The 22,982-nt window shown below is 48.4% G+C and overlaps 3 protein-coding genes across 12 annotated transcripts; 2 read left to right on the top strand and 1 right to left on the bottom strand.

Annotated features, from left to right (window-relative positions):
* Positions 1 to 216: 216 nt before the first annotated feature.
* CA14 (carbonic anhydrase 14) lies at positions 217 to 6,663 on the top strand. 5 transcript variants are annotated; one of them, XM_069480685.1, is made up of 11 exons: positions 221 to 879; positions 2,942 to 2,962; positions 3,878 to 4,057; positions 4,435 to 4,577; positions 4,789 to 4,884; positions 5,061 to 5,127; positions 5,312 to 5,469; positions 5,566 to 5,686; positions 5,917 to 5,937; positions 6,042 to 6,126; positions 6,249 to 6,661. In XM_069480685.1, the coding sequence occupies exons 1-11, from the start codon at positions 825 to 827 to the stop codon at positions 6,313 to 6,315; spliced, it is 1,014 nt and encodes a 337-aa protein (XP_069336786.1). In that variant the 5' UTR covers positions 221 to 824; the 3' UTR covers positions 6,316 to 6,661. The 5 variants fall into 5 exon arrangements, with proteins under 5 accessions (XP_069336790.1, XP_069336787.1, XP_069336786.1 ...); XM_069480689.1 differs by lacking the exon at positions 5,061 to 5,127 and having other exon boundaries at positions 217 to 879; positions 5,317 to 5,469; positions 6,249 to 6,663; XM_069480686.1 differs by lacking the exon at positions 2,942 to 2,962 and having other exon boundaries at positions 220 to 879.
* A 356-nt stretch (positions 6,664 to 7,019) lies between these two features.
* Positions 7,020 to 10,594, bottom strand: APH1A (aph-1 homolog A, gamma-secretase subunit). 3 transcript variants are annotated; one of them, XM_069480691.1, is made up of 7 exons: positions 10,277 to 10,594; positions 9,560 to 9,730; positions 9,319 to 9,392; positions 8,961 to 9,083; positions 8,681 to 8,808; positions 8,156 to 8,279; positions 7,028 to 7,818 (listed from the first exon to the last, which is right to left on the bottom strand). In XM_069480691.1, exons 1-7 carry the CDS (start codon positions 10,387 to 10,389, stop codon positions 7,754 to 7,756), a joined length of 798 nt encoding a protein of 265 aa, XP_069336792.1. In that variant the 5' UTR covers positions 10,390 to 10,594; the 3' UTR covers positions 7,028 to 7,753. The 3 variants fall into 3 exon arrangements, with proteins under 3 accessions (XP_069336793.1, XP_069336792.1, XP_069336794.1); XM_069480692.1 differs by lacking the exon at positions 9,319 to 9,392 and having other exon boundaries at positions 7,020 to 7,818; positions 9,560 to 9,594; XM_069480693.1 differs by lacking the exon at positions 9,560 to 9,730 and having other exon boundaries at positions 7,750 to 8,279.
* Positions 10,595 to 12,882: 2,288 nt separating this feature from the next.
* C8H1orf54 (chromosome 8 C1orf54 homolog) lies at positions 12,883 to 21,474 on the top strand. 4 transcript variants are annotated; one of them, XM_069478846.1, is made up of 7 exons: positions 12,883 to 13,007; positions 14,022 to 14,086; positions 15,966 to 16,049; positions 16,821 to 16,879; positions 17,619 to 17,729; positions 20,582 to 20,680; positions 21,385 to 21,474. In XM_069478846.1, the coding sequence occupies exons 2-6, from the start codon at positions 14,041 to 14,043 to the stop codon at positions 20,675 to 20,677; spliced, it is 396 nt and encodes a 131-aa protein (XP_069334947.1). In that variant the 5' UTR covers positions 12,883 to 13,007; positions 14,022 to 14,040; the 3' UTR covers positions 20,678 to 20,680; positions 21,385 to 21,474. The 4 variants fall into 4 exon arrangements, with proteins under 4 accessions (XP_069334947.1, XP_069334946.1, XP_069334949.1 ...); XM_069478845.1 differs by having other exon boundaries at positions 20,579 to 20,680; XM_069478848.1 differs by lacking the exons at positions 12,883 to 13,007; positions 15,966 to 16,049 and having other exon boundaries at positions 20,579 to 20,680.
* The last annotated feature ends 1,508 nt before the right edge of the window (positions 21,475 to 22,982 follow it).

Here is a 22,982-nt window from a genome sequence, read left to right as displayed (position 1 = left end):
TCCTTGAATTCCCACCCCTCACCTGCACCCTGAGTCCCTAATTCTTTGTTATATATCTTGGAACTCTGCACTCTTCCTATTCCAGGGCAGCTCAGATTCTGCAGGGGATCGGGAACAGGTCACCCCACCATCTGCCCCATAACCCCCAGGGAGCTGCTCTTCAGAGAAAACAGGCAGGGGGGTGAATACAGTGTCCTCTGGAGGGCACGGGAATGGACCCCAAAGCCTCCCTTCCTTGCCCTCACCTGCTCCCGGGGACACCCATCTGAGCAGCGTCTGTGTGACTAGCAGAGGAAGGAAGAGCTCACCCCAGCTGGGCTCCTGAGCCAGGGCCAGGGCTCCAGTGAAACCCGCGGAGCTCCAGATCCTAGCGGGGCCATCCTGCATACCTAATCGGCTATTTAAGGAGCTGTTCGCCAGCAGCCCAGGCAGCCCCCCCTCCCCACATACACCCGTCCAGAGCCACCTTAAAAGCAGGAGGCAGTTGTGAAGTCGCTGGCCAGCAAGTGGAGTGAAGACTGCAGAGGGAGATAAAGAGAGAGGGCTGAGAGAGGGAGAGGCAGTAGGAGATTTGTCCTGGGGACCTAGAAATCCACAGTACCCTACTAAAACCCAAATGCCCTGGAAGTCCACAGAGACAGAGACAGCAAGAGAAAAAGAGATAAATACACTCAACGCCAGAAACTCTTCTCTCTCTCTCCCTCCGTCCCTCCCTCTCTTTCCCTCTCTCTCTTTCCCTCTCTCTCTCTCTCCCTTCCCTCTCTGCCCGCCCTAGTCCTCTAGTCCCTAAACTCCCAGTCCCCTGTGCCCCTTCCTGGGATACCATGTTGTTCTTCGCCCTCCTGCTAGAGGTGATTTGGATCCTGGCTGCAGATGGGGGTAGGTACACTGGATGTCTCTGTGTGGATCTGTGCTGATGTCCACATTTCGCTGTGTGTGCTTAATGGGGGGAGGAAAGGTGTAAAAGGAAGCCTAGGGGGCTGGAATAATAGGCTCGAAAAGAGAGTGTGGAGACCACTTCCCTGCTTTTCTCTTTGCCTTCCCAGCCTTGCTGTTCTTGGGGATGGGGGAGAACTAGCCCCGGGCAGGGTATATATACACACACAAATGCTGGAAATCTCTTTGCAGGCTACAGATTTTCTCCAGAGCTCTTTCCCCAACTGCCCTGTGAGCTCTTTCCCCCACTGCCCTGATCCCATACAGCCCTCCTGGCTTGCTTCATTTATGAACTCCTCCAGTTAGGGAGTCAAAGAGGTCTGCCGTGAAAGGCTAGAGAGCTGCTTGGGGTTGGGGGAGCATACCCCCTACACCTCCTGCACAACTTAGACCCTGATCTCCAATGGATCCCCTCGTGGCCAAGGGCCCCTCTTGATCCTAAACTGACTAACTTCCCAGTTTTCCCCTGAAAGCAGTAGCAATCATAGTCAATATTTGTTTGGTACTTTATAGTTTACAAAGGACTTTCAGGAGCTCCCAGGAGATGAGAAAGGATTCTTGGGAGAACAGGCTGAGGTGTTCCAGGAGTGGCCCCAAGGACCCCTACACCTCATTTTTGCGTTTCGTGTGCCTAGCACAGTAGCCAGCACATAATAGGTGTGTAATTGAGGTCTGTTGGAAGAACAGGGTGAGGGGGGTGTCCAGAGAGCAGAAGAGGAAGGCAGAGAGGACGATGTGGGGGGCTGGGAGGGGCGGGAAGTGGGAGCCAAATGGAGAGTCGCAAACCTCATCTGAGGAAACAAAAAAATAGGTAAAAGATGTAGAATCAGTGTGTTGAGGATTCGATGGGAGGGAAAGGGTGCCTTCACAGAACCAGGGAACTCCAGTTGTTGGGGTGTCCCACAGAGCTAGTAAACCAGAGGCTGCCTCCAACCCTCCCTTACGCTGCTTTTCAGACTTGTCTAAACCGAGGAGTGGGCCAGCAGAATAGATCAAGCATGTGATCCAGGATATCTTACAAGGCCGAGGAACTTAAAGGAATAAGAGACAGAGAGGAAGGATTTAGGATTTTTCTCCAGAGTTTCTAGCAATTTGAATATTGCAGCAAAAACCCACAAGGCCTCGCTTTTCTTCTGGAGGCCATTTGGCCCTGGGTCGGGGTTGGACCCGCAGACCCCCGGCCTTTAAGCCAGAGATGGGACCGCACGAGAGCCTGGCATGTGACTCAGCTGGCTGCTCCCTTTTCTACACACAATGCTTCACTTTCATCCTGTCCCTGCCGGCCTGGCTGCCTGTGCCCACCCAGCACTCTCAATCTAGAGTAGACCCTGCCCTGACTCCGCTCTTCCCTAGCCATCTGGGAATGTAGGGAGCAGAGGCTCCTGGAGATGGGGAGTTTCCTCTAGAGCTACTGGGACCAGAAAGGAAGAACTTAAATATGAATTTACAGCTCAGTGGCTTGATTCATACAATGCTTCAAAGCAAAGGAGTAATCCCCTTTCTCCCCTGAGCAGTATCCCGTGCCGGTGTGTGCATGCAGTCGAGAGCACGGAGCACACACTCACACTCACTGAACTACTTTCCCTTTCCCTCTTTCTAGTCCCTTTCCTCCAAACCCTTTGCCCATACCCTCACCCCACCCCACTCCAATCTTCCAAGTGTTAGATTGACTTGGCACAGGTTAGAGAAAAGTAAGGGCTGGGCCAACAGCACATTTGGATCCAGGTTAATTTTAGTCTCCCAGCTTTCTCTCTTTTCATTCCTCCTGCCCTTTGTCCTTTAGCAAGCACAAGCACAGCCTGGCTAGTGATTTTAAATAGCCCCCCCACCACCACCTTTCCACGGAGGTGTCCAGTTTCAGGGCTTCCTTTGGGAAGTGCCTGAGTAGAGGGAGGAGGGAGAGCAGAGAGGGAGGTGGAGCTAGAGTTCCAAGCAAGCGGAGAGGGGAGGCCAGGGCCCTGCCCCAGGCTGCGCTGGCTGTAACCCAAACTATTCTGCCTTGCAGGTCAACACTGGACATACGAGGGTGAGAGCAGAACTTGAGGCCTACTGACACCCCTTTCACACTGAGACTTCTTCACCTGGCAGAAAGATATGTCATGTGGGTGGAGAGGAGGTTTCCTTTAGCTTCTCGCCCTAGCTCCTCTCTTCTGGATCTCCTCATGCCCTGGGTTCCACATACATAGCTCCTATGTCCTGAGTGAATCCGTGTAGGAGTGAGGGAGCCAGAGTAGAATGGAAACTGGGTGGGGAAAAGAACTCGGAGCTTAGCTGCCTGGTCTCCTTCTGTCTCTTTCTATCCTACCCACAACCTGCACCTGGCATTGGGACAGAGCTGGAAGTCAGGGGTGGGGAAGAGGCTGGCAGGATAGTTTGTGTCCTTGGGGGAGGTGGAACTCAATTCCTACGAACTGTTGATTAATGACTTAACTGAACTCCAGGGTCCATGCAAGGCCAAGATCTAAAGATTGTGTGACAACAAGAATTGAATGATGGAAAGTCAGGATATCTGAATCCCAAGGCCACTTGATGGGGGCCCCAAGGAGACCCCCTCTCTCTAGGATTATTTTATTTCCCTTCATTTTTCTACTCCTACTCCCTAATCCCACCTGTCTGGGTATTCAGGCTTTCTATCCATCCCCTCTTCCCTTCATTTAGCTTTCTTGTTCTCAAACTAGAGGTAAGTGAAAGAGCCGCCACTCCCCATTTATCAGAATAGTTGGGGAATCATCACTGCCTCTGGGTAGGTGAGAGGAACTGCAGCATGAAGTCCAGCAGGGACTCCTACCTCACCCAGCCCTGCACAACTGGGGTCTTGACCTGGGTGGAGGGAAATGCATTTATACCTCCACACAGATGTAAAACTTGGTTTGGGGGTGGGGAGGTTGAAGGGTGGCTGGAGCAGGAGGGCAGGACCAATGTTCTTGGTAACCCCCACCAGGCCCACATGGTCAGGACCACTGGCCAGCCTCTTACCCTGAGTGTGGGAGCAATGCCCAGTCCCCCATTGACATCCAGACAGACAGTGTGACATTTGACCCTGAGTTGCCTGCTCTCCAGCCCCATGGATATGACCAGCCTGGCACGGAGTCTTTGGACCTGCACAATAATGGCCATACAGGTAAAAGGAGTTGTAGGCTCCAGTTCAAATCTTAGGAGTCAGGGGAAAGAAGTAGTCTCCTAACCTGTGAATAATCAGAAAGCTTCATCCATGAATTTGCAGATATGAGAATGGAGATCAGACTATTGTAGCCAAAGTGGGAATTGAAATGTCTATGATCGAGCTCAGTTGGTAGCTTACTATCATAGCATTTACTTGATCTTCACTGAGAAAAGGGGAGATATGCCAGAAATGCACTGGCCTATGGGAGGAACTGGGTGCTACTGGGGGAGGAAATTAGAAGAGGAGGGCCTGGTCTCCCAGGAAGTGGTGGCAAACCAGGGGTGGGAATGTGTCCACATTCCTCCACCAACCCTAGCTTGCTCTTTTCCTCACAGTGCAACTCTCTCTGCCCCCTACCCTGTATCTGGGTGGACTTCCTCGAAAATATGTAGCTGCCCAGCTCCACCTGCACTGGGGTGAGAAAGGATCCCCAGGGGGGTCAGAACACCAGATCAACAGCGAAGCCACAGCTGCCGAGGTACCAGGGAACAGAGTTTAGAGTGGGACACGGTGACAGGGATGGCTAGTCCTGGGGAAAGGAAGGATCTAGACACTGAGAAAAGGGGAGGATAAAGCCCAACCTTATGCTTAGTGCATGCTGAGGGTGGTGGTGGTGGCAGCTTCGAGGATCAAGGCCCCAAAGGGGCTGGGGAAACATAAATAATTCAGTTTCCTCTCCTTTCCCTCAGCTCCACATCGTACATTATGACTCTGATTCCTATGACAGCTTGAGTGAGGCTGCTCAGAGGCCTCAGGGCCTGGCTGTCCTGGGCATCCTAATTGAGGTCAGTGGCCCCCAATTTCTTCTATGTCCTTTTCTACTTCTCTATCAGACTTACTCTGTTGCTGGCCTCCCTCCCAAGGCAGGCAGCAATGCACCCTGACAATTTATTCTGTACATGAAAGGTTTTATTCCAGACGTGGACTCATTCCAAACTCTCTCCCTTTCCTCCCCTTGCAGGTGGGTGAGACTAAGAATATAGCTTACGAACACATTCTGAGTCACTTGCATGAAATCAGGCATAAAGGTGAGCCTAAAAACCTATAGCAGGAGCAAGCGAGACTAGACCTCAGAGAAACTTTCAAAAACTGACCTAAGAAGCCTTGGGATGAGGCACTAAGTTAAGGCCAGGGAGTTTAGCTTCTGGGGACCAAGTCTACATAAACTAGGGCACAGTGGGAGGAAGATAAATCCTAGTCTGTTCTTCCCAGATCAGAAGACCTCAGTGCCTCCCTTCAACGTGAGGGAGCTGCTCCCCACAGAGCTTGGGCAGTTCTTCCGTTACAATGGCTCGCTCACAACTCCCCCCTGCTACCAAAGTGTGCTCTGGACAGTCTTCAGTCGAAGGGCCCAGATTTCAATGGAGCAGGTAAGTGGTGGAGAGGTGAGGTGAAAAACATAGTTGTAACTTCAGACCCTTCCCTACTCCCCAAAGTGGCATTTCTCCCACTCTTCTACTCCTCAGCTGGAAAAGCTCCAGGAGACATTGTTCTCCACAGAAGAAGAGCCCTCCAAGCTCCTGGTACAGAACTACCGAGCCCCTCAGCCTCTCAATCAGCGCACGGTCTTTGCTTCTTTCATCCAAGGTGACTGTGCAGGGCTCAGAAGAGGAGATGGGAAACCGAGGGACTCAATGGCAGGAACTAGGGAGCCCCTGGGAAGGAAAAGGCTAAGAGGGGAAGGGGTTTTCAGGACTAGGTTAGACTGGAACCCCCCCCCCACCCCAACTCCCAGGCGATCTTCCCAGGCATAGAAGCAGTGTTGACCCCAGCTGGAATGGGGAAGTCTCACTGACCCAAGTTCTCTTCCCTTACAGTGGGATCCTTGTATACCACAGGTAAGACAGGCCTACCCAGGCACTGAGAATGCTCTGAACAAGTGGGGGAAAGGCTCAATATCTATTAGTCCTAAGCTGACACCTCCCATCTTTATCTCCCCCAGGTGAAATGCTGAGTCTAGGAGTGGGAATCTTGGTTGGCTGCCTCTGCCTTCTGCTGGCTGCTTATTTCATCGCTAGAAAGATTCGGTGAGGTCCTACTTTCCATTCCTCCAGTCCTTGCTCTTCTATTAAAAAGCATTCTCTTAACCCACCTCTAATCTGCTTCACTTAGGACACCAGTCATTCCCATGAACCATTTCCCTTTCCAGGAAGAAGAGGCTGGAAAATAGGAAGAGTGTGGTCTTCACCTCAGCACAAGCCACCACTGAGGCATAGACTACCTCTCAAGATACCAGGGAGATGGATGCCTTCCCCTCGCCTATCAGGGAGCCAGAAAATACTTAGTAGGCAGACACCCCTCCTTCCTCTGGACATCCCTGACAGAGAGGTATGAACCTAGGCTCTCATTCAAGGAAGAACAGCAGAGCCTTCAGCCTCTCAAACCATGAATGAGATCAGGAGACTCTGTGCTGGTAATGCAGAGAACAAACTGTGTTTAGTTGTAGGGGAAGTTTGGGATGTGCCCCAAAGCCTCCCCACCACCTTTATACCTCTTTCCCTAGAAATACTGCAGGATCTCCCCTTAGGAAAAAGGATTGCTGTTAGCGTTGTATTTTTTTTTTTTGGGGGGGGGCTCAATATATTTGGAAATCAAAGTTTCTGACTTTAATTCTGGCCGATCCTTTAGCGCTCTTGAGGATGGACAAGTTCCTTAATCTCTCAGGTGGAAGAGATGGGCGAAGGATGGAGAATAAGAAGCATGGGTGATTTACTCCTTTCATCTCATCCATGGGAAAGAAGATTCACTTCTGGGAAAATACTTAACCCAAAGTTTCTGACATGTTCAACCACCAGCCCAGATTTCTGCCCTTGCACCAAAGCTATGTTTGAAGATCAGTGGTTACCAGGTTATGAAAGAGGCTGGACAAGAGACATGAGAGGGCAGAAATCTCAATTAACATGTTATCCCCTCCCTTAAAAGCCAAGTTCCCCCACAATTACAAAGTCCTTTTTATTAGTCAAAATCACAATCACCTTGATTAAAAGGATGGGACACTCCACCCTCAGCAGAAAATGTTACAGTTTATAGAAAACTTCCCCATCCCTCCCACACCCCAATTAAAAACTAGAAAAAATCTGCCCTCCTTCCCTACAATGTCATGGTAGTCTGACTCCTCCAGTGGCACTGCAGCTCTGGAGTGGGCCAGCTCACCACAGCACCCTCCACTTCACCTTGGGGAGAGGAGGGATGCTGGTGGTCAAGGAGGTTAAAACCATTAGTTCCAGTAATGCCAGTTCCCAAACATGCACTTCCTCCCTTCCCCCCCAGGCCCTGGGACCAAGGGGAAATGGACAGAAATGAGCCCAGCCATGAGGAGCAATTTGAGGAGAGAAAATAGAGCCCAAGGAGGTTAGAGGAGTTCCAATAAACCTCCTCCCTCCCCTTACTCAAAAAAGGAAAAAAAGGCAGTTTGGGGTCTTTATCACACCCTCAGACCTGAGAAAAAGACCAAGATGTTCAGTCTGGGGAGGGGGGTACTGGGAAACTCAGAGCTCATCTACCCTTGAGCCTCCATTAATTTCATCTCCAGGGCAATGGCTAAACTAGGTCCCTTTTCTTGGCAATCTGCACTGTCCAGAACTGGAGATGGAGCAATACAGGGCGAGGAGATCAGGAGGGCACCCCAGGCCCAGGGGTCCCCCCCAGGTTCCCTCAGTCCTCGGGTGGGATGCGCAGGGCAGAATACACCATCACCCGACTGTCCTCCTGCCGTCGGCCTGCAGAGGGGAAGGGCGGTGAGTCTTGGGCAGGGTGAGAGCAGAGCACTGACACATGGGGAGTCCTGGACAACAAGGGGGTCCCCAGGTGGTGGGGATAAATGCAGATTCAAACCCACCAGTCACTGACTGGCTGAACCCAGACTGCTCCTGGTAAAGCTTAGAGACTAAAGGTCACAAATGGACAAAGCAAAACCCTGAAGGTGGTGGGATAGACCAATGAGAAGCAGACAGAGAATGTGGACAAATGGACCCGGGCTAGGGCTAGGCTCAGTCATGGGCAGTGGACAAGCAGGTGGGATCTTTCAGGCGATCAGTCCAGGTAGTCAGTCCTTACACGAGAGGCTGCGCTGGATACTTCTGAGGGACCCTCCAGCTGTGATGAAGGCCCAGAGCCCCATGGAAACAGTTACTGCATAGATGGGCAGCAGGCTGGCCTCATACCAAGGGTTCAGGAATGTCTAGGAATTAGGGTAAAGTAGAAAAGAGGTTAGATTCTTCCCCCCCCCCCCATCCCCACATATTCTCTTTGTGCCTTTGACTCAAACCTCCCCCAGATATCACTCTCAAATTCCCAGTCTTTCCAGTCTTAACCATCATCCTGTGGTTAAAGGGACTTATGGTTTTCAGCTCCCTCAAAGGTTTCTGCCACTCCTGCTCACACGAGTGCATAAAGTTTGGCTAATCCATTCAAACGCCTCCCCAGAGCAGGTGATATAATTGATGCTGAGGAGAGAGACCTCTAAAGACTTACCTTCTCATCTCCTCCCAATTTAAGTTATAAACGTCAAGTGAGGATATACTTCCCCCCCATTCACGATTAAACGCTTTTCTCCCTGATCCAGGCCCGCCTCCAACTCACCAGTCCCGATGTCAGTAGGTGACTCCCAACCACCAGGCCCAAAGCCCAGTACCGTCTCCTCTCACAGGCATCAAAGAACACAACTCCCCAAAAGGTATGAAGCAGGATAATGGCTGCTGTCAGAAAGGCTGCAGGGAGGGAGATGGGATGAGATACATCCCTGATCTTCTCCCAGCCTCCTGAGATGCTGAGCCAAAGAAGTCTCCCAGGGAAGGCCAATAAATCAGATCAGGGACAGGGATGAATGGGACATGAGGATGAGAAAGGAATTGGGTCTTACCTGAAGTTAGGAAGTAATAGGGTGAGTCTCCATGGATCCCAACCACACCTGGCCCAAGTGCATCAGCCAAAATATTGATAACAGAGAAGACACCACTGATGATACCGAAGGAGAGACCAGAAACTGGAGGAAGGGAGGGTCTCATCAATGTCAGACATCACCATGGCCTGTTTACTACTGACTCCTCCCCATTCCCAGTCAGAATTCTTCCACGTCTACTCTCCCTCCAGACCACCTCTGTTTGGAAGTGAGGTATGAAGGAAAACAAGAAGCCACTTAGAACATGTGGATGTTTAGAGACTTCCCTAGGGGAGGAGGCTGTCCAACTCCCTCCTCCAATCCCTTTCCCTTGGCTCACCGTAGGCCATCTGGCGGATGGAGATGGGTGATCTTCCGTCCTCACTCAGCGATGCTAACCCCTCATCTGCCTTCCTGGGGTGGGGTGGGGTAGGGGAAACATGAGGAAAGGCAGGGATGCTCCTTTCCCTCTAATGTCCTCCCTTAGTGCCTCCTCTTCCAAACCACCACGCAGGGGCTGCCCCACTTCCCCTAGTGCAATCCTCGGCCCCTCTCCCCTCCAGACCACCTCATCTTCTTACTTAAGCAGCTTGTAGTAGGCAAAGCGGAACACCTCCTGTAGAAGGACAGAGACTGCAGCACCAAAAATCAGGAGGCCATACTGGAGCCGGGCATCTGACCGGTCGGTCACATGGACCAAGATGAACCAGACCACAGAGGCCAGAAGCAGGGAGACCAGCCAGAAAAATGCCCTGAGAAAAGACAAGGGCAATGAGATAGGCAATGGTAGGGGCTGCCAGAAAAATCAACGTGGGGAACCTGCCAAAGCTGCAGCATGAAAAGTTGAAGTTAGACTTCTGGATGGTTAGGGAGACAGGGACCAGACAGGGTAGGTGTGTGTCTCCACCAAGGGACTCATCTGCAGAAATCTGATGCAGAAGGGGTAGAAATCTGATTAAAGAGTATTCACAGCTCTAAGAGTCAGAGTGTGAGAGCACGGAAAGGCGAGGTATCCATTCTGGATCTTTCCTCACTTAGGGCACCTGACTCGGCCGGCCGAGGTCAGCACAGCCCCCTTACGTCCCCGGGAGAAACATAGGAGCAATCTGTGCCATCACTGGAAAGCGGAAACCAACTGCGGGAAAGGGCAAATCACACAGACTCCCCTCACCCGCGTTAAACCTTCACCTACGACTTATCTTCCCCAACTCAGGCTCCCAGGCTCGCCCCAGTTCCTCCAGCCCCTTCCGCATCCCTCTCTTCGACGCTCTCTCGCGTCCCCTCGACCTCCTACTCACCCCGCAACCAGGATGATAACGCGAAGCGGGTCCCCAGCTACAGTGATTAAGAAAAGCGCGAAGGCCGGGCCGAACGCGACGAAAGTGCATCCGAAAAATACCGCAGCCCCCATTGCTGGGCAGCTGGGGGCGGGGCAGAGCCCTGGCCAAGAGAGGCGAATGCGAGCCACGCGCCAGCTGGGAGTCCGCGTGGAGTGGCAACGCGACCCCAGAAGGGGCGCGGTGCAACGTCACCCCCAGACCCCGGGGAAGGGGAAGGGGGGGCACCAAAATCCCAGAGGAAGGTCCGCGCGACTTCCTCTACGGAAGCCGAGAGGGGGACAAACCCCGGCCGCAGCCCCATGGCCACCTCCCATCTAATCCCCACCCCCGGAAGGCCAATGGAGAATCGGCGGGGGCGGAGCTGCGGAGGGCGGGGGCGTGGCTGCACGACCGGCTGTGAGTTGTGGTCGCCCTGCCCTCGGAACCTTCGGTCTCATCCTGGGAGTGGCTCGAGAGGGTTAAAGGGGGTGGACCGGGAACGGCCCAGTCACAGGGCATGGATTCCCGGATTCACTTAGGCCTTGGCCGCGGTTTCCTTTGGTTACTCTGTGGGGTTCGGTGGTAGTTAATCCTGTCTCTTCTTGAAGGGCTGCAGAAGGGGAAGATCCTGTTTGAATCTAAGGGACAAATACAAAGAGAGCACAGGATAGAGGGTGCAGGGAGATAGGGATGGGTATTGTTCTTACTTGAATGAAAGGAAATGGGCTAGAGCAGCTGCCTCAGGGATGAAGATTAGACTTAAAAGTAGCTCTTTGGACAGGCTAGTATAGCGAACATGGAATACAGTACATCGTTAATGAAGCCCTTCATCTGTAATGACAAGAGAATCAGAAAGAAGCAAGAGGAGCCTGGAGAGAAATGTTAGGGAGATGTTTATAGGGAATCAGGAGTTAAAAAGCAATTAAAGCAATGGAGTTGAAGGAAAAGGACATGCCCCCTCCCTCCAGTTCCTTTTATGTCATATTTCCTCTATTTATTTTCGAAAAATGAACCTGAATGGTGTCTTTTCCTCAGGCTGGGGAGAGAGGTTGCATATTAGAGTGAAAGAAAGTTAAAGTAGGAGAGGAGGGTATTGTAACCTCATTTGGTTGGAGAGAATGTTTAGTCAAAGGAAGTGAATGGGAGGGAATCTCATCTGAGGTTAGGAAAGTGAGGGAATCTGGAATATTGTTTTTGAGTATATCATCAAAGTACCAAAAACCATAGAAACTGTTCAAAGAGAACCAGGCTTCCTTTCCTTCCTGCAAGTCATTTATGATTTAATGTATATGTATACACCCACATAGGTGTTTTACATTTTTTCCAGGAAATTCTAGAAAGGAGCTGAGGAATAGATTGTATAGATTTACATGGAAAGTCACCAAGCAAATCATTCCCCAATAAGGTTAAGAGGGTGGGTGCATCCTGGCCAGTGCTCAAGATTCCAGTGTGTCCTGTTTCTGAGCCCAGCAGGCTAAGTCAGGTGAAGAAATAGGGATGGGACAACGCTTCCTCAACTTTCCTTTGAGCTGTTACCACAGCTATCTTCTGACTACTGAGAGCAGGCTCTAAACCTATCTTGTTCATGGGTAGTTCCACGGAGACTTGCATGGTGCCTGGCTCATAGTAGATATTATGAGTAGATACTTCATTTAACTCCCTTTAAAAAAAAAAACTGCCCAGGTGTGGTGGCTCACACCTATAATCTCAGTGCTTTGGAAGGGGGAGGCAGGAAGATTACTTGAGGCTAGGAGTTCAAGACCGGCCTGGGCAACATAGCAAGACCCATCTCTACCAAAAAAATAAAAAATTAGTCAGGCATGGTGGGGCACACCTGTAGTCCCAGCTACTCAAGAGGCTGAGGTGGGAGGATCCCTTGAGCCCAGGAGTTCGGGGCTGCAGTGTGCCATGATTGCACCTGTGAATAACTACTGCACTCCAGCCTGGGCAACATAGCAAGACCCCATCTCTAAAAAAAAAGAAACAAAAAAAACCCTAAAGACAACAAAACAAAACTATGTTCTCCTATTCCCTTGCCTGTGAGCTCTGAATTGCCTATCAGACTAGGCCTAACACATATCTTGCTAAATGTTTCTGAATTGAATGAAAATGGGAAACATAAAAGCAGAGGGAAGAGGTCAGGCCCGGTGGTCCACACCTGTAATCCTAGCACTTTGGGAGGCTGAGGCAGGAGGATCACTTGAGCCCAGGAGTTCCAGGCTGCAGTGAGCTATGATCACGCCACTGCACTCTACCCCAGGCATCAGAGGGAGATCCTGTCTCAAAAAAAATAAAGCAGAGGGAAGAATAAGAACTCTACCCCTGTAGGTCTGAATGAGGGGAACATACCAAGTGACTGAAAGTGGGAGAGAGGTTGTGGCACCTACGGCAGAGAAAGAGACTTATCTGCTTCCTCCCATCTTCCATCCTGTGTCCAGGAAATTGAGAAAAAGGTGACGTGAGGTCATTATTACCAGAGAGGAAATAACTTACCATGGCTGAGAGATTTTTATCAGAAGCCATGCAGCAGGTGCTCTGAGAGTCAGGCAATGATGGGTAAATATTACATGTTCCTCCATAGCCCTAGACAGGCAGAAGAAAGGGACTTTTCAATTTAGAAAAATGCTCTCCCCTTCCTCAGAACATTTCCACTGTGATCAAAGAGAACACGCATAAGCCTCAGACAGAAGGGCAACTCTGGATGGTGATGGTAAATTAGGGACAGCGAGGCCTGGCACGGTGGCTCACGCCTGTAATCCTAGTACTCTGGGAGGCTGAGGCAGGAGGATCGCTCAAGATCAGGAGTTCGAGACCAGCCTGAGCAAGAGTGAGACCCCCATCTCTACTAAAAATAGAAAGAAGTTAGCCAGACAACTAAAAACATATATAGAAAAAATTAGCTGGGTATGGTGGCACATGCCTGTAGTCCCAGCTACTCAGGAGTCTGAGGCAGATGGATCACTTGAGCCCAGGAGTTTGAGGTTGCTATGAGCTAGGCTGACGCCACGGCACTCTAGCCTGGGCAACAGAGTGAGACTCTGTCTCAAAAAAAAAAAAAAAAAAAAAAAGTTAGGGACAGTGAGAGGGAGAGTGAGCTTTTTGTGAGTCCTGGGAGAGAGGGAAGAAGGAAAGGAGAGGAGAGGGGAAGCTCCTCAGTAGGCTTTTTTTTTTTTGTAGTGGCAGTAGGAGTCCCAAATAGATCTAATCCAATGCTCAGGGAGCTTAAAACATGTTCTCATCAGAACTTACCTTTCTTTTTTTTAGAGACAATCTTGCTCTGTCACTCAGGCAGTGGCATGATCATGGCTCATTGCAGCCTTGGACTCGTTGGCTCAAGGGATCTTTCTGCCTCAGCCTCACTAATTTTTCTTCTTATTCTTCCTCTTTTTTTTTTTTTTTTTTTTGTACAGATGGGGGTCTCACTATGTCACCCAGGCTGCTGCTTGAACTCCTGGCCTCAAGTGATCCTCCTGCCTCAGCCTTCCAAAGTGCTGGGATCACAGGCATGAGCCACTGTGCGTGGCTAAAATCTACTTTTGCCTCTCTCAATCTGAGCAGCTGTGGAAGAACCAGCAGTAACTGAAAAGCTAGTCAGTCAGCTAATAGGCGGAGAGTTCTGCCCCCTGGGAGAAGAGCTGCTGCAGCTCCTTCCCTGCTTTGCAGGAGGAGGGGAGGCGGGGTAAGTTTGGGGGAAACGCTGTAATTTCCTTTTTTACTTTCACAGCAATAGTACAGAATCCAGAATGGATGTCCTCTTTGTAGCTATCCTTGCTGTGCCACTTATCCTGGGTAAGTCTTCTTCTCTCCCTGAGCTTTTGTGCCAGATCTTCTACCATAAATGAGGTGGGAGAAAAAAAAATAAGAGGGTGAGAGGTGCATTTCAGTGGGGAGTTATAGAGCTTTCTCATCTGTGCTAGGGGCTGGTGTTGGGGGCAAAGTGGAGATCTGGAAGGGAGAGCCAGGAAAAAGAGAGGAAAGCACAATCCTGTCAAAGAAGAGAAGGCTTCCGGAGGATAGAGCCCCAGACTCGGGGAGGTCCTAGCAAGAGTGAATTCAGTTCTCCACCACCACAAAGTTGAACAAGATGAGAGGACTAAAGTGATAGTGAAGGAGAGAGGTGTGTTTTTGGAAGGTGGGACAGTCTGAAACTAGTGAGGGAAGTCAAGGTATCTCCTTTCCCAGAGAGTTGTAGGAAAAAAAAACAACATGTATTAGTAAAGACATAGGAGTGAGGGGGCCTTTAGGGTGGTGGAAAACTGGCTGCCTTCAGGGACAGAGTCCCAAGGGTAGCTTGGCTCCTTCCCTCCTTTGTTCCTCCGTCTGCCAGGTGTGTCTCACTGTTTCCTTTTCCTCTAGATTCTTGTGTCATTAGCCTGGGGTTGGAGGGAAAGCATTCAAGGAGCTCAGGGAAATGTTTAGCAGGAGGTCTAGAGTTTTTGAATCAGTCATATCAAAACCATATATTTTTAGTTCTGGAAGGGAAGAAACACTAACAGAGATGGGTCATTTAATCCAGCTGACTCATTTTAAGAAAGCAGATGTAGGCTGGGGTGCAGTGGCTCATACCTGTAATCCTAGCACTCTGGGAGGCCGAGGCAGGAGGATCGCTTGAGATCAGGAGTTCGAGACCACCCTGAGCAAAACCGAGACCCCCCCCCTCCACCACCCCCTACTCCCCCACCCCCCACCCCCGTCTCAACTAAAAATGGAAAAAATTAACTGAGTATGGTGGTGCATGCCTGTAGTCACAGCTACTCGGGAGGTTAAGGCAGGAGAATCGCTTGAGCCCAGGAGTTTGAGGTTGCTGTGAGCCAGGCTTATGCTACAGCACTCTAGCTTGGGCAACAGAGCGAGACGATGTCTCAAAAAAAAAAAAAAAAAAAAACAACGGACATTAAATGGCTTGTTCAGGGTGATTCCACTAGTTAGCAGAAAAGCCTAAGGGTATGTGTGTGTTAGTTGTGAGAGACACTGATTAAAGATCTCTCACAAATACAATAAGGTCTGGAGCATACTAAATAGAAGATTTGGTGTTTTCAGTTTCTGTTTGGTCTCTCTCTTCTTCCTACCTTATTTAGGTTTAGTTCTCCTTTTTTTTTTTTTTTTTTTTTTTTGAGACAGAGTCTTACTTTGTTGCCCAGGCTAGAGTGCCGTGGTGTCAGCCTAGCTCACAGCAACCTCAAACTCCTGGGCTTAAGCAATCCTTCTGCCTCAGCCTCCTGAGTAGCTGGGACTACAGGCATACGCCCTATGCCTGGCTAATTTTTTCTATATATTTTTAGTTGTCCAACTAATTCTTTCTATTTTTAGTAGAGACGGGGTCTCGCTCTTGCTCAGGCTGGTCTCAAACTCCTGAGCTCAAACGATCCACCCGCCTCAGCCTCCCTGTGTGCTAGGATTACAGGCGTGAGCCACCGCACCTGGCCGGTTTAGTTCTCCTTTTGGGTTTATGGTGTGTGAAGGGACCTGTCTAAGGGCATAGAGTAACAGGCCTCATTACAGACATGGAGCCCAGAAGACGGAGAAGGGTCTAGAGATGCAGAGGCAGGGAGATAGTGTGACCCTTGGAGGGGAGGCAGAAAGAAAGGAAACTGAGGTCAACTGCAGATGTCCTTCTGCTGGTAAGGGGTTCCAGATGCCCCTTGACCTATAGTCCTTGTCTCCATAGGACAAGAATATGAGGATGAAGAAATCCTGGAAGAGGATGATTATTATCAAGTGGTCTATTATTACACAGTCACCCCCAGTTATGGTGAGTATGTGAAAGGCTCTTACCCTTAGCTGGGTGGAGAGAGGCTTTGGGGATATTTAGTCTTGAATCTTTGCCCTTCACTTTGCAACAGAGCAAAGGGTTCAGAGAGAAATTTGGCTATGAACAAAAACTATCAAGACTCATGATGTTATTTTTCAAGCTAGTGATTTCTAATTCTTTGGAAAATGGTTGAAACAACTTGAAAAATTTCAAATTTTAAATTCCAGATTGAAGGCCGGGCGTGGTGGCTCACGCCTGTAATCCTAGCACTCTGGGAGGCCGAGGTGGGTGGATCGTTTGAGCTCAGGAGTTCGAGACCAGCCTGAGCAAGAGCGAGACCCCATCTCTACTAAAAATAGAAATTATATGGACAGCTAAAAATATATATAGAAAAAATTAGCCGGGCATGGTGGTGCATGCCTGTAGTCCCAGCTACTCAGGAGGCTGAGGCAGGAGGATCGCTTGAGCTCAGGAGTTTGAGGTTGCTGTGAGCTGGGCTGACGCCACGGCACTCACTCTAGCCTGGGCAACAGAGTGAGACTCTGTCTCAAAAAAAAATAAATAAATAAATAAATAAATTCCAGATTGAAAATATAAATGCATACACATTCACAAACATTTTAAACATTACAGTTCATTAAAATTGAATTATACCAATAAATTTTATAACTTTAGCAAACTGAAGTATTCTGAGCAATCTCTTTCCTTTTCATTTCTAGATACAGAGTTACCTTTTTCCTTTGTTACTACTGATTTTTTTCTCCTCCACAGATGATTTTGGTGCAAATTTCACCATTGATTACTCAATGTTTGAGTTAGAGGACGGGCTGGTGAGTGACCTCTACATCTATGAGGATCAGGATAAGTAACAGTTAAAAAGAAACTGGGGGCCAGGCTCACACCTGTAATCCTAGCACTTTGAGAGGCTGAGGCAGGAGGGAGGATCGCTTGAAGCCAGGAGTTTGAGACCAGCCTGAGCAAGAGCCAGACCCTGTCTCTACTAAAAATTAAAAAATTAGCTGGGTGTGGTGGTGCGTGCCTGTAGTCCAGCTACCTAGGAGGCTGAGGCAGGAGGATTGCTTGTGCCCAGGAGCTTGAGGTTGCAGTGAGCTATGACAGTGCCACTGCATTCTAGTGAGGGCGACAGAGCGAGACTCTGTCTCAAAAAATAAAATAAAATAAATAAATAAAATAAGATGAAATGAAATTGGGGAATGTCAAAATGTAACTGATTATCAGAAATGAAAATGAATTAGAGGAAGAAAAACTAGGTAGTAGGCCCTAAACAATCTTGTTAACTGTAACTGGGAGGATGAGGAAGCCAGACCCAGTAAGTTTGCTAAGACACCGAAGAGGGACAGTCCTTGAATCTAGGGACTCGTTGCATGGGATGGGTACATAATCCATTCAAGCACAGGGTAAGGAGGATCCGTGAGCTTAAGCTTAAGTCTTTGAGGGGGCAGCGAGGAGGGTGACAGGTAAGAAAGGGAAGAAGAATTCTAAATAGAGAACTATGAGGATGTTGGATGGAGAAGATAACTGTGTGTTTTCCAATCCTACTGAGGGTAGAACAGGTTGGATCAGAAGGTAACAGAAGCAGTAGAGACTACCACTACTCTTGGAACAGAACGTGCAGACCATCAGAAACCTGTAACCAGGAAACCAGTAACAGTGGAACCAGTAAGTTGTTTGGGGATTGGGAGGAGGGAGACAAGACATCTCTTACCCTGAATCAATGCCAGGGCTGGTGACATGGAGTAGACAGTGGGCTGGAATACCAGCTTCGGTGGATGGGGAAACAAGTAACTAGTACTTCAATGTAGGTGTTCATATCAACTTGACCATCATATCTTTCACTGAGATTTAATACTAACCCTGTTTACAAAACACTGGGAAGATTTGAAGCAGTTAAATTTTAGTTCAGTAGTACTTAATGTGTATGTGATCTATGCCTAAGTCTGCTGAGGATCCTGATGCTGATGAAAAAAAAATTTATGATGTGATTATTGCCCTCAAGGAATTTATAAAACTCAAGTTTACAATTTAGGACAAAATGAAAAGGTATGTTACAATGTTAAATTACACATAAATTTGAGAGCATATGACATAGGATAGTGCTTTAGCCAGTGTAAGGAGAGAGATCAGTATGGGCTAGAGTTGTTTGGAAGACTTTTAGGAGGTGATTGTGTTTGAAATATACCTTAAAGAATAGGTGAGCTTTTGATTGGTGGGAAGTTATGAAAGGATGAAGGCAACTAGGAGGAATAGTTATTCCAAGAGTGAAAGAGCTGCATAGATGAGAGGAATAGAATAAGCATGGTATGTTTAGTGGATGGGGTATGACTGAAGGAGAGGGTATATGTAGGGGAACAATGGGAATTAAGAAAAAATAAAATTTACAAGCCTTCTAATATTTGGTTGGTAATTTCACATATGGCAAGATAGGGCCAAATTATTGAGAGTCTGAAGTGTCAGGGTGAAGTTTTAACTCATAGTCAATAGGGAGCCTAGTAAGTTCTTCAGTATGGTAAAGATACAATGAAAAGAGGTATTTTAGAAAAAAACATTCATCTGGTTGTATGCAGGATGTAACTTAGTGGAGAGTGATTCATGAGATTTGCATTGTTCCAGAAACAATCTATTAAAGGCCTGGAAGTGGCATTATGAATGAGAGGAGAAAAACAAGAAATATTTTGAAGAAAATGTCTTGCTTCATATAATAATTTCATATGAGGAATAAATGAGGAGAGAGTCAAAATTACTTACAGGTTTTAAAAATGGATGTCTAGGAAAATGGCTGACCAAAATGGGCACTATGGGAGGCCACAGTGGTTTAGAAAGGAAGTCATGAATTTGATATTGACCAAGCTGAATTTATAGTGACAGACCTATGAGGGTGTCCTAAAGGTAGCTGAACTGGGTCAGGGCTAGAGTTCTAAGTGCAAACTCACAGTTACAAAAGTAAATGAGCTCAACAGAGTCAGTACACACAAAAGCTCAGAAGGCCAATAGACTGACTACAGACTGTGCCTATTGTTAATAGGAGAAAGAGGAATCAACCGAAGTAATGGGGAAGGATTGATTGGAGAGGTAGGTAGGTAGCCAAGTTTGTATTACAGAGTCTAGAAGAGAAAGTTTAATATAATCAATCAAGAGCTACCACGGGGCCAAGGAAATATATGTCATTGATAACCCCAAAGAAAGCAGTTTTAATTGAATGGTTGGAGAAAAGCTAGATTTTGTGGAGTTAAGGAGGGAGTACATTATGAGGAAATGGAGGCAAGTATAGACCAACCATATGAAAAATCTGGTAATGTTAAAAAGAAGCAACAGCTGGAAAGGAGATCAGGATCAAAGAGCAGCCTGCATACAGTTGAACACAGATGGGAGGCACCAATAGGAATGGAAAGTAGATTAACAATAAGGGCAGGCCAGGATCAGTGGCTCACTCCTGTAATCCTAGCACTCTGGGAGGCTGAGGTGGGACGATCGCTCGAGGTCAGGAGTTCGAGACCAGCCTGAGCAAGAGCAAGACCCCCCATCTCTACTAAAAATACAAAGAAATAAGCTGGACAACTAAAATATATAGAAAAAATTAGCCGGGCATGGTGGCACATGCCTGTAGTCCCAGCTACTCGGGAGGCTGAGGCAGAAAGATTGCTTGAGCCCAGGAGTTTGAGGTTGCTGTGAGCTAGGCTGACGCCATGGCACTCTAGCCTGGGCAACAAAGTGAGACTCTATCTCAAAAAAAAAAAAAAAAAGAAAGAAAGAAAAAGAAAAAGAAAAACAGGCCGGGCGCGGTGGCTCACGCCTGTAATCCTAGCACTCTGGGAGGCCGAGGTGGGTGGATCGTTTGAGCTCAGGAGTTCCAGACCAGCCTGAGCAAGAGCGAGACCCCATCTCTACTAAAAATAGAAAGAAATTATATGGACAGCTAAAAATATATATAGAAAAAATTAGCCGGGCATGGTGGTGCATGCCTGTAGTCCCAGCTACTCGGGAGGCTGAGACAGGAGGATCGCTTGAGCTCAGGAGTTTGAGGTTGCTGTGAGCTAGGCTGACGCCACGGCACTCACTCTAGCCTGGGCAACAGAGTGAGACTCTGTCTCAAAAAAAAAAAAGAAAAGAAAAGAAAAGAAAAACAATAAGGGCAAATAAATCTTTTTAAAGTATATAGTAGGCTCCCTTTAGATTGTAAATTCCTTGAGGGCAGGAACCATGTCTTATTAATATTTATATCCCTCCCTATAGCACTTAGCACAGTGACTAACATAGTGTCATGCACAGAATAGATAAAAATAGATGTCATTGAATTGAGTTGGGGCCTCCCATGTATGGTCAGGGATGGCTGAAAGTCACAATGAAAAGGACTCCTTATAGTGATGGGGAGGATGGATGGATCTTTCTCTAAGCCCAGAGGAAAGGAAGACAGAGGTTAGTGTAAAGAGTTGGCTAGCCTTCTGGAGAGAGAGGGGGAAGTGGTAGGAAGAATGACACTGGCTTACCATGGGGGGATGTTTGTATTTTAGCAGAGTCCAGATCTGAATGATGCTGTGTCCGGTCTGCAGAGTCCTGTATCCCTCCTTCTGTGGTGGGCCCTAGTTCAGGGAGGGATGTATTTCATGTGAAAGGTGAGAGTGCAGCCACTGGCCTTGGGAAAGTCTGCGAAGTAATTCTTACCAGTGTCTCTGGTTAGTGTTTCCAGTCAATTCTCAGCTGCTTAAGGAAGAGGGATCATATTTAGAAAAATATTATTATTTAATCTTGAAGTTTAGGAGATGTTGAGGCAAAAATTTTTGTGTTGAGTCATTAATTTTTCTGAACTAGAAGGACTTTAGGACCTCCTAGAGCAGAGACAGGTGGCATGGAGAAAAAAAAAAAAAACACTGCAGGATTCCAATATACCCTGAGGAATCAGAGCTGGTTCTAGCCTGGCCATGTTTCAAGGCATGGCAGGTGCCAGAGGGCAAAATGGGCAGGTCTTACAACCTGAAAGAGTCAAGAGGCAAAGTTCAGTGGTGGAAGGGGTGGCAGTTCCCTGATGTGTGGGAGAGAGAGAATGGGAAAACAAAGAGGGAAGAGAGCTATATTATAGGGAAGGAACTTAAGTTGGGACTCTAAATATTGGGCATAAAGAGATTTAGCAGGAGGAGGAAGGAGTGATGAGGGGAGGGGACATATCTTTCTCAGAAGATATCATAGGAAAATCCTAGATCAGAATATGAAATCTGGGGAGTTTTCATAGAGTGGTGGGCATGAAGGGGGTTTCCTGGGTCTCCTGACCCTGTTTTTTGGTTTTGGTTTTTCCCTTTCTTTCTTTCTTTGCTTTTTTTAGGTGGTAGAAGACTGCTATGACTCTTTGGATGGGGATTTGGCAAGAGGAAATTGGAAGATAAAATAAATAATAAATGAAATAATTTGGTTACTGTCTATTCCTTCATAAGGGTTTGTTCTAAAATCACAACACTAAAGAGAGCACCAGGATCTGGGGGCAGGAAGGGTAGATTAGAAAGGGAGTTGGGTGACAATAGAATTAAAGGGAATTTTTGACTGTGAATAAACCTGCAATTTTGGGAAGAATAAAGAAGAGCACCCACGGAAAACAGGTTTACTCACAGTTCATAATCCCCTCTAATTCTACTGTTTTATTTTATTAGATATGGTGTTGACATAATGTGGTTGGGAAACAGGGTTGAGGTTTATTTAGAACTTTTTTTTTCTTTTTATAAAATAAGCACACTGTAAAACATAATGTAAAATATCGAAGGCTATTTAAAATATTCACACCTCCCCACCCCCGTCCAACAATGTGCCTTTTGCAGTTAGTAATTATGGCAGGGACAAACTCTAATTTTATTTATTTTTAAATTCTCTATTCTCCGGACCCTAATCAGAATTGGGCTGCCCCCTTGCGGTCTATCGGATGTCATATCTTCAACCAGCCCATGGTGCCTGGGCCCCGCTCTCCTCTCCATTGTATTGTGTCAATGCAAGGGACAACAATAGTAACGTCCCAGTTACTTTTGAGACTCTAAATTCCGAACTTGCCTCCCTCCCTCCGTCCCTCCAAGCCTTTCGAATCTTCTTCAGGGGAAAAATGAAGAAGTCGAAGCTGGACAACGCCATAACCTAGGAGATCAGGGACCTACCCTATTCTGTTCCCCGTGCTCGGAATCAGAGAATTCAGGGCGCGGGGCGCGGGGCGCGGGGCCCGAGGAGCCCGGGCAGAAAAGTCAGGAACAACTGAGTTCAGCTTTGACCTCTAGAGCCGTGGCGGGGTGGCATCTGAGCTGGTAACGTGCGTGGTAGGTTATGTAAGGAAAGGGCTGGAGGAGCCGCCCCAGCGGGAGCCTGAGAGAGGACGCGGTGTTCTCGGCCGAGCTCCCCACCCTCCTCACCCAGCAGGGCAGGAGGCACCCAACTTGGAGGGGAGAGAGAAGGGGAGGGTGCAACAGAGACCGGGGAGTCACGAGGGCTGGGCTGCCGAGAAAAGGAGAGGATACACAGTGTCACACACGCATTCCTTAATACACGTTGCAGACACAAGTCGCTGATGGTTTCCATGTGCTGCGCTCGTGAGCAGACGCGCTCAAAGAGGGGGAGGAAGGGTTGGCTCCAAAGGCGGAAGCAGGGGTGGGGGGGCCGAGGGGGTTGGGTCCCCCGACCCGAGGCGTGCACCTCCAGTCGCACAACGAATCTCAACACTCAAGCCGCGCGTGTCTGGCACATCATGATTCTAGTTAAGGCCATGGACTCCGCCCTTTTTCCTCCCCTCCCTTCTTTTCCACTCTTTTTCCATCCTCCTCCTTTTCTCATCACCGGGTCCTCTCCAAGAGCCGCATGTAGGGGCGGAGCACAGAATGCTTCCCTTCCAGCCAATCATCAGTTGGTGGCCTCTCTATTGGCTGAGCTCCTTTGTACTGTAGCAAATAA

This window comes from Eulemur rufifrons, chromosome 8, assembly GCF_041146395.1.
Source record: "Eulemur rufifrons isolate Redbay chromosome 8, OSU_ERuf_1, whole genome shotgun sequence".
NCBI lineage: Eukaryota > Metazoa > Chordata > Mammalia > Primates > Lemuridae > Eulemur > Eulemur rufifrons.
Note: the sequence above shows the minus strand (reverse complement) of the source record. Positions and strands in the feature narration are given on the sequence as shown.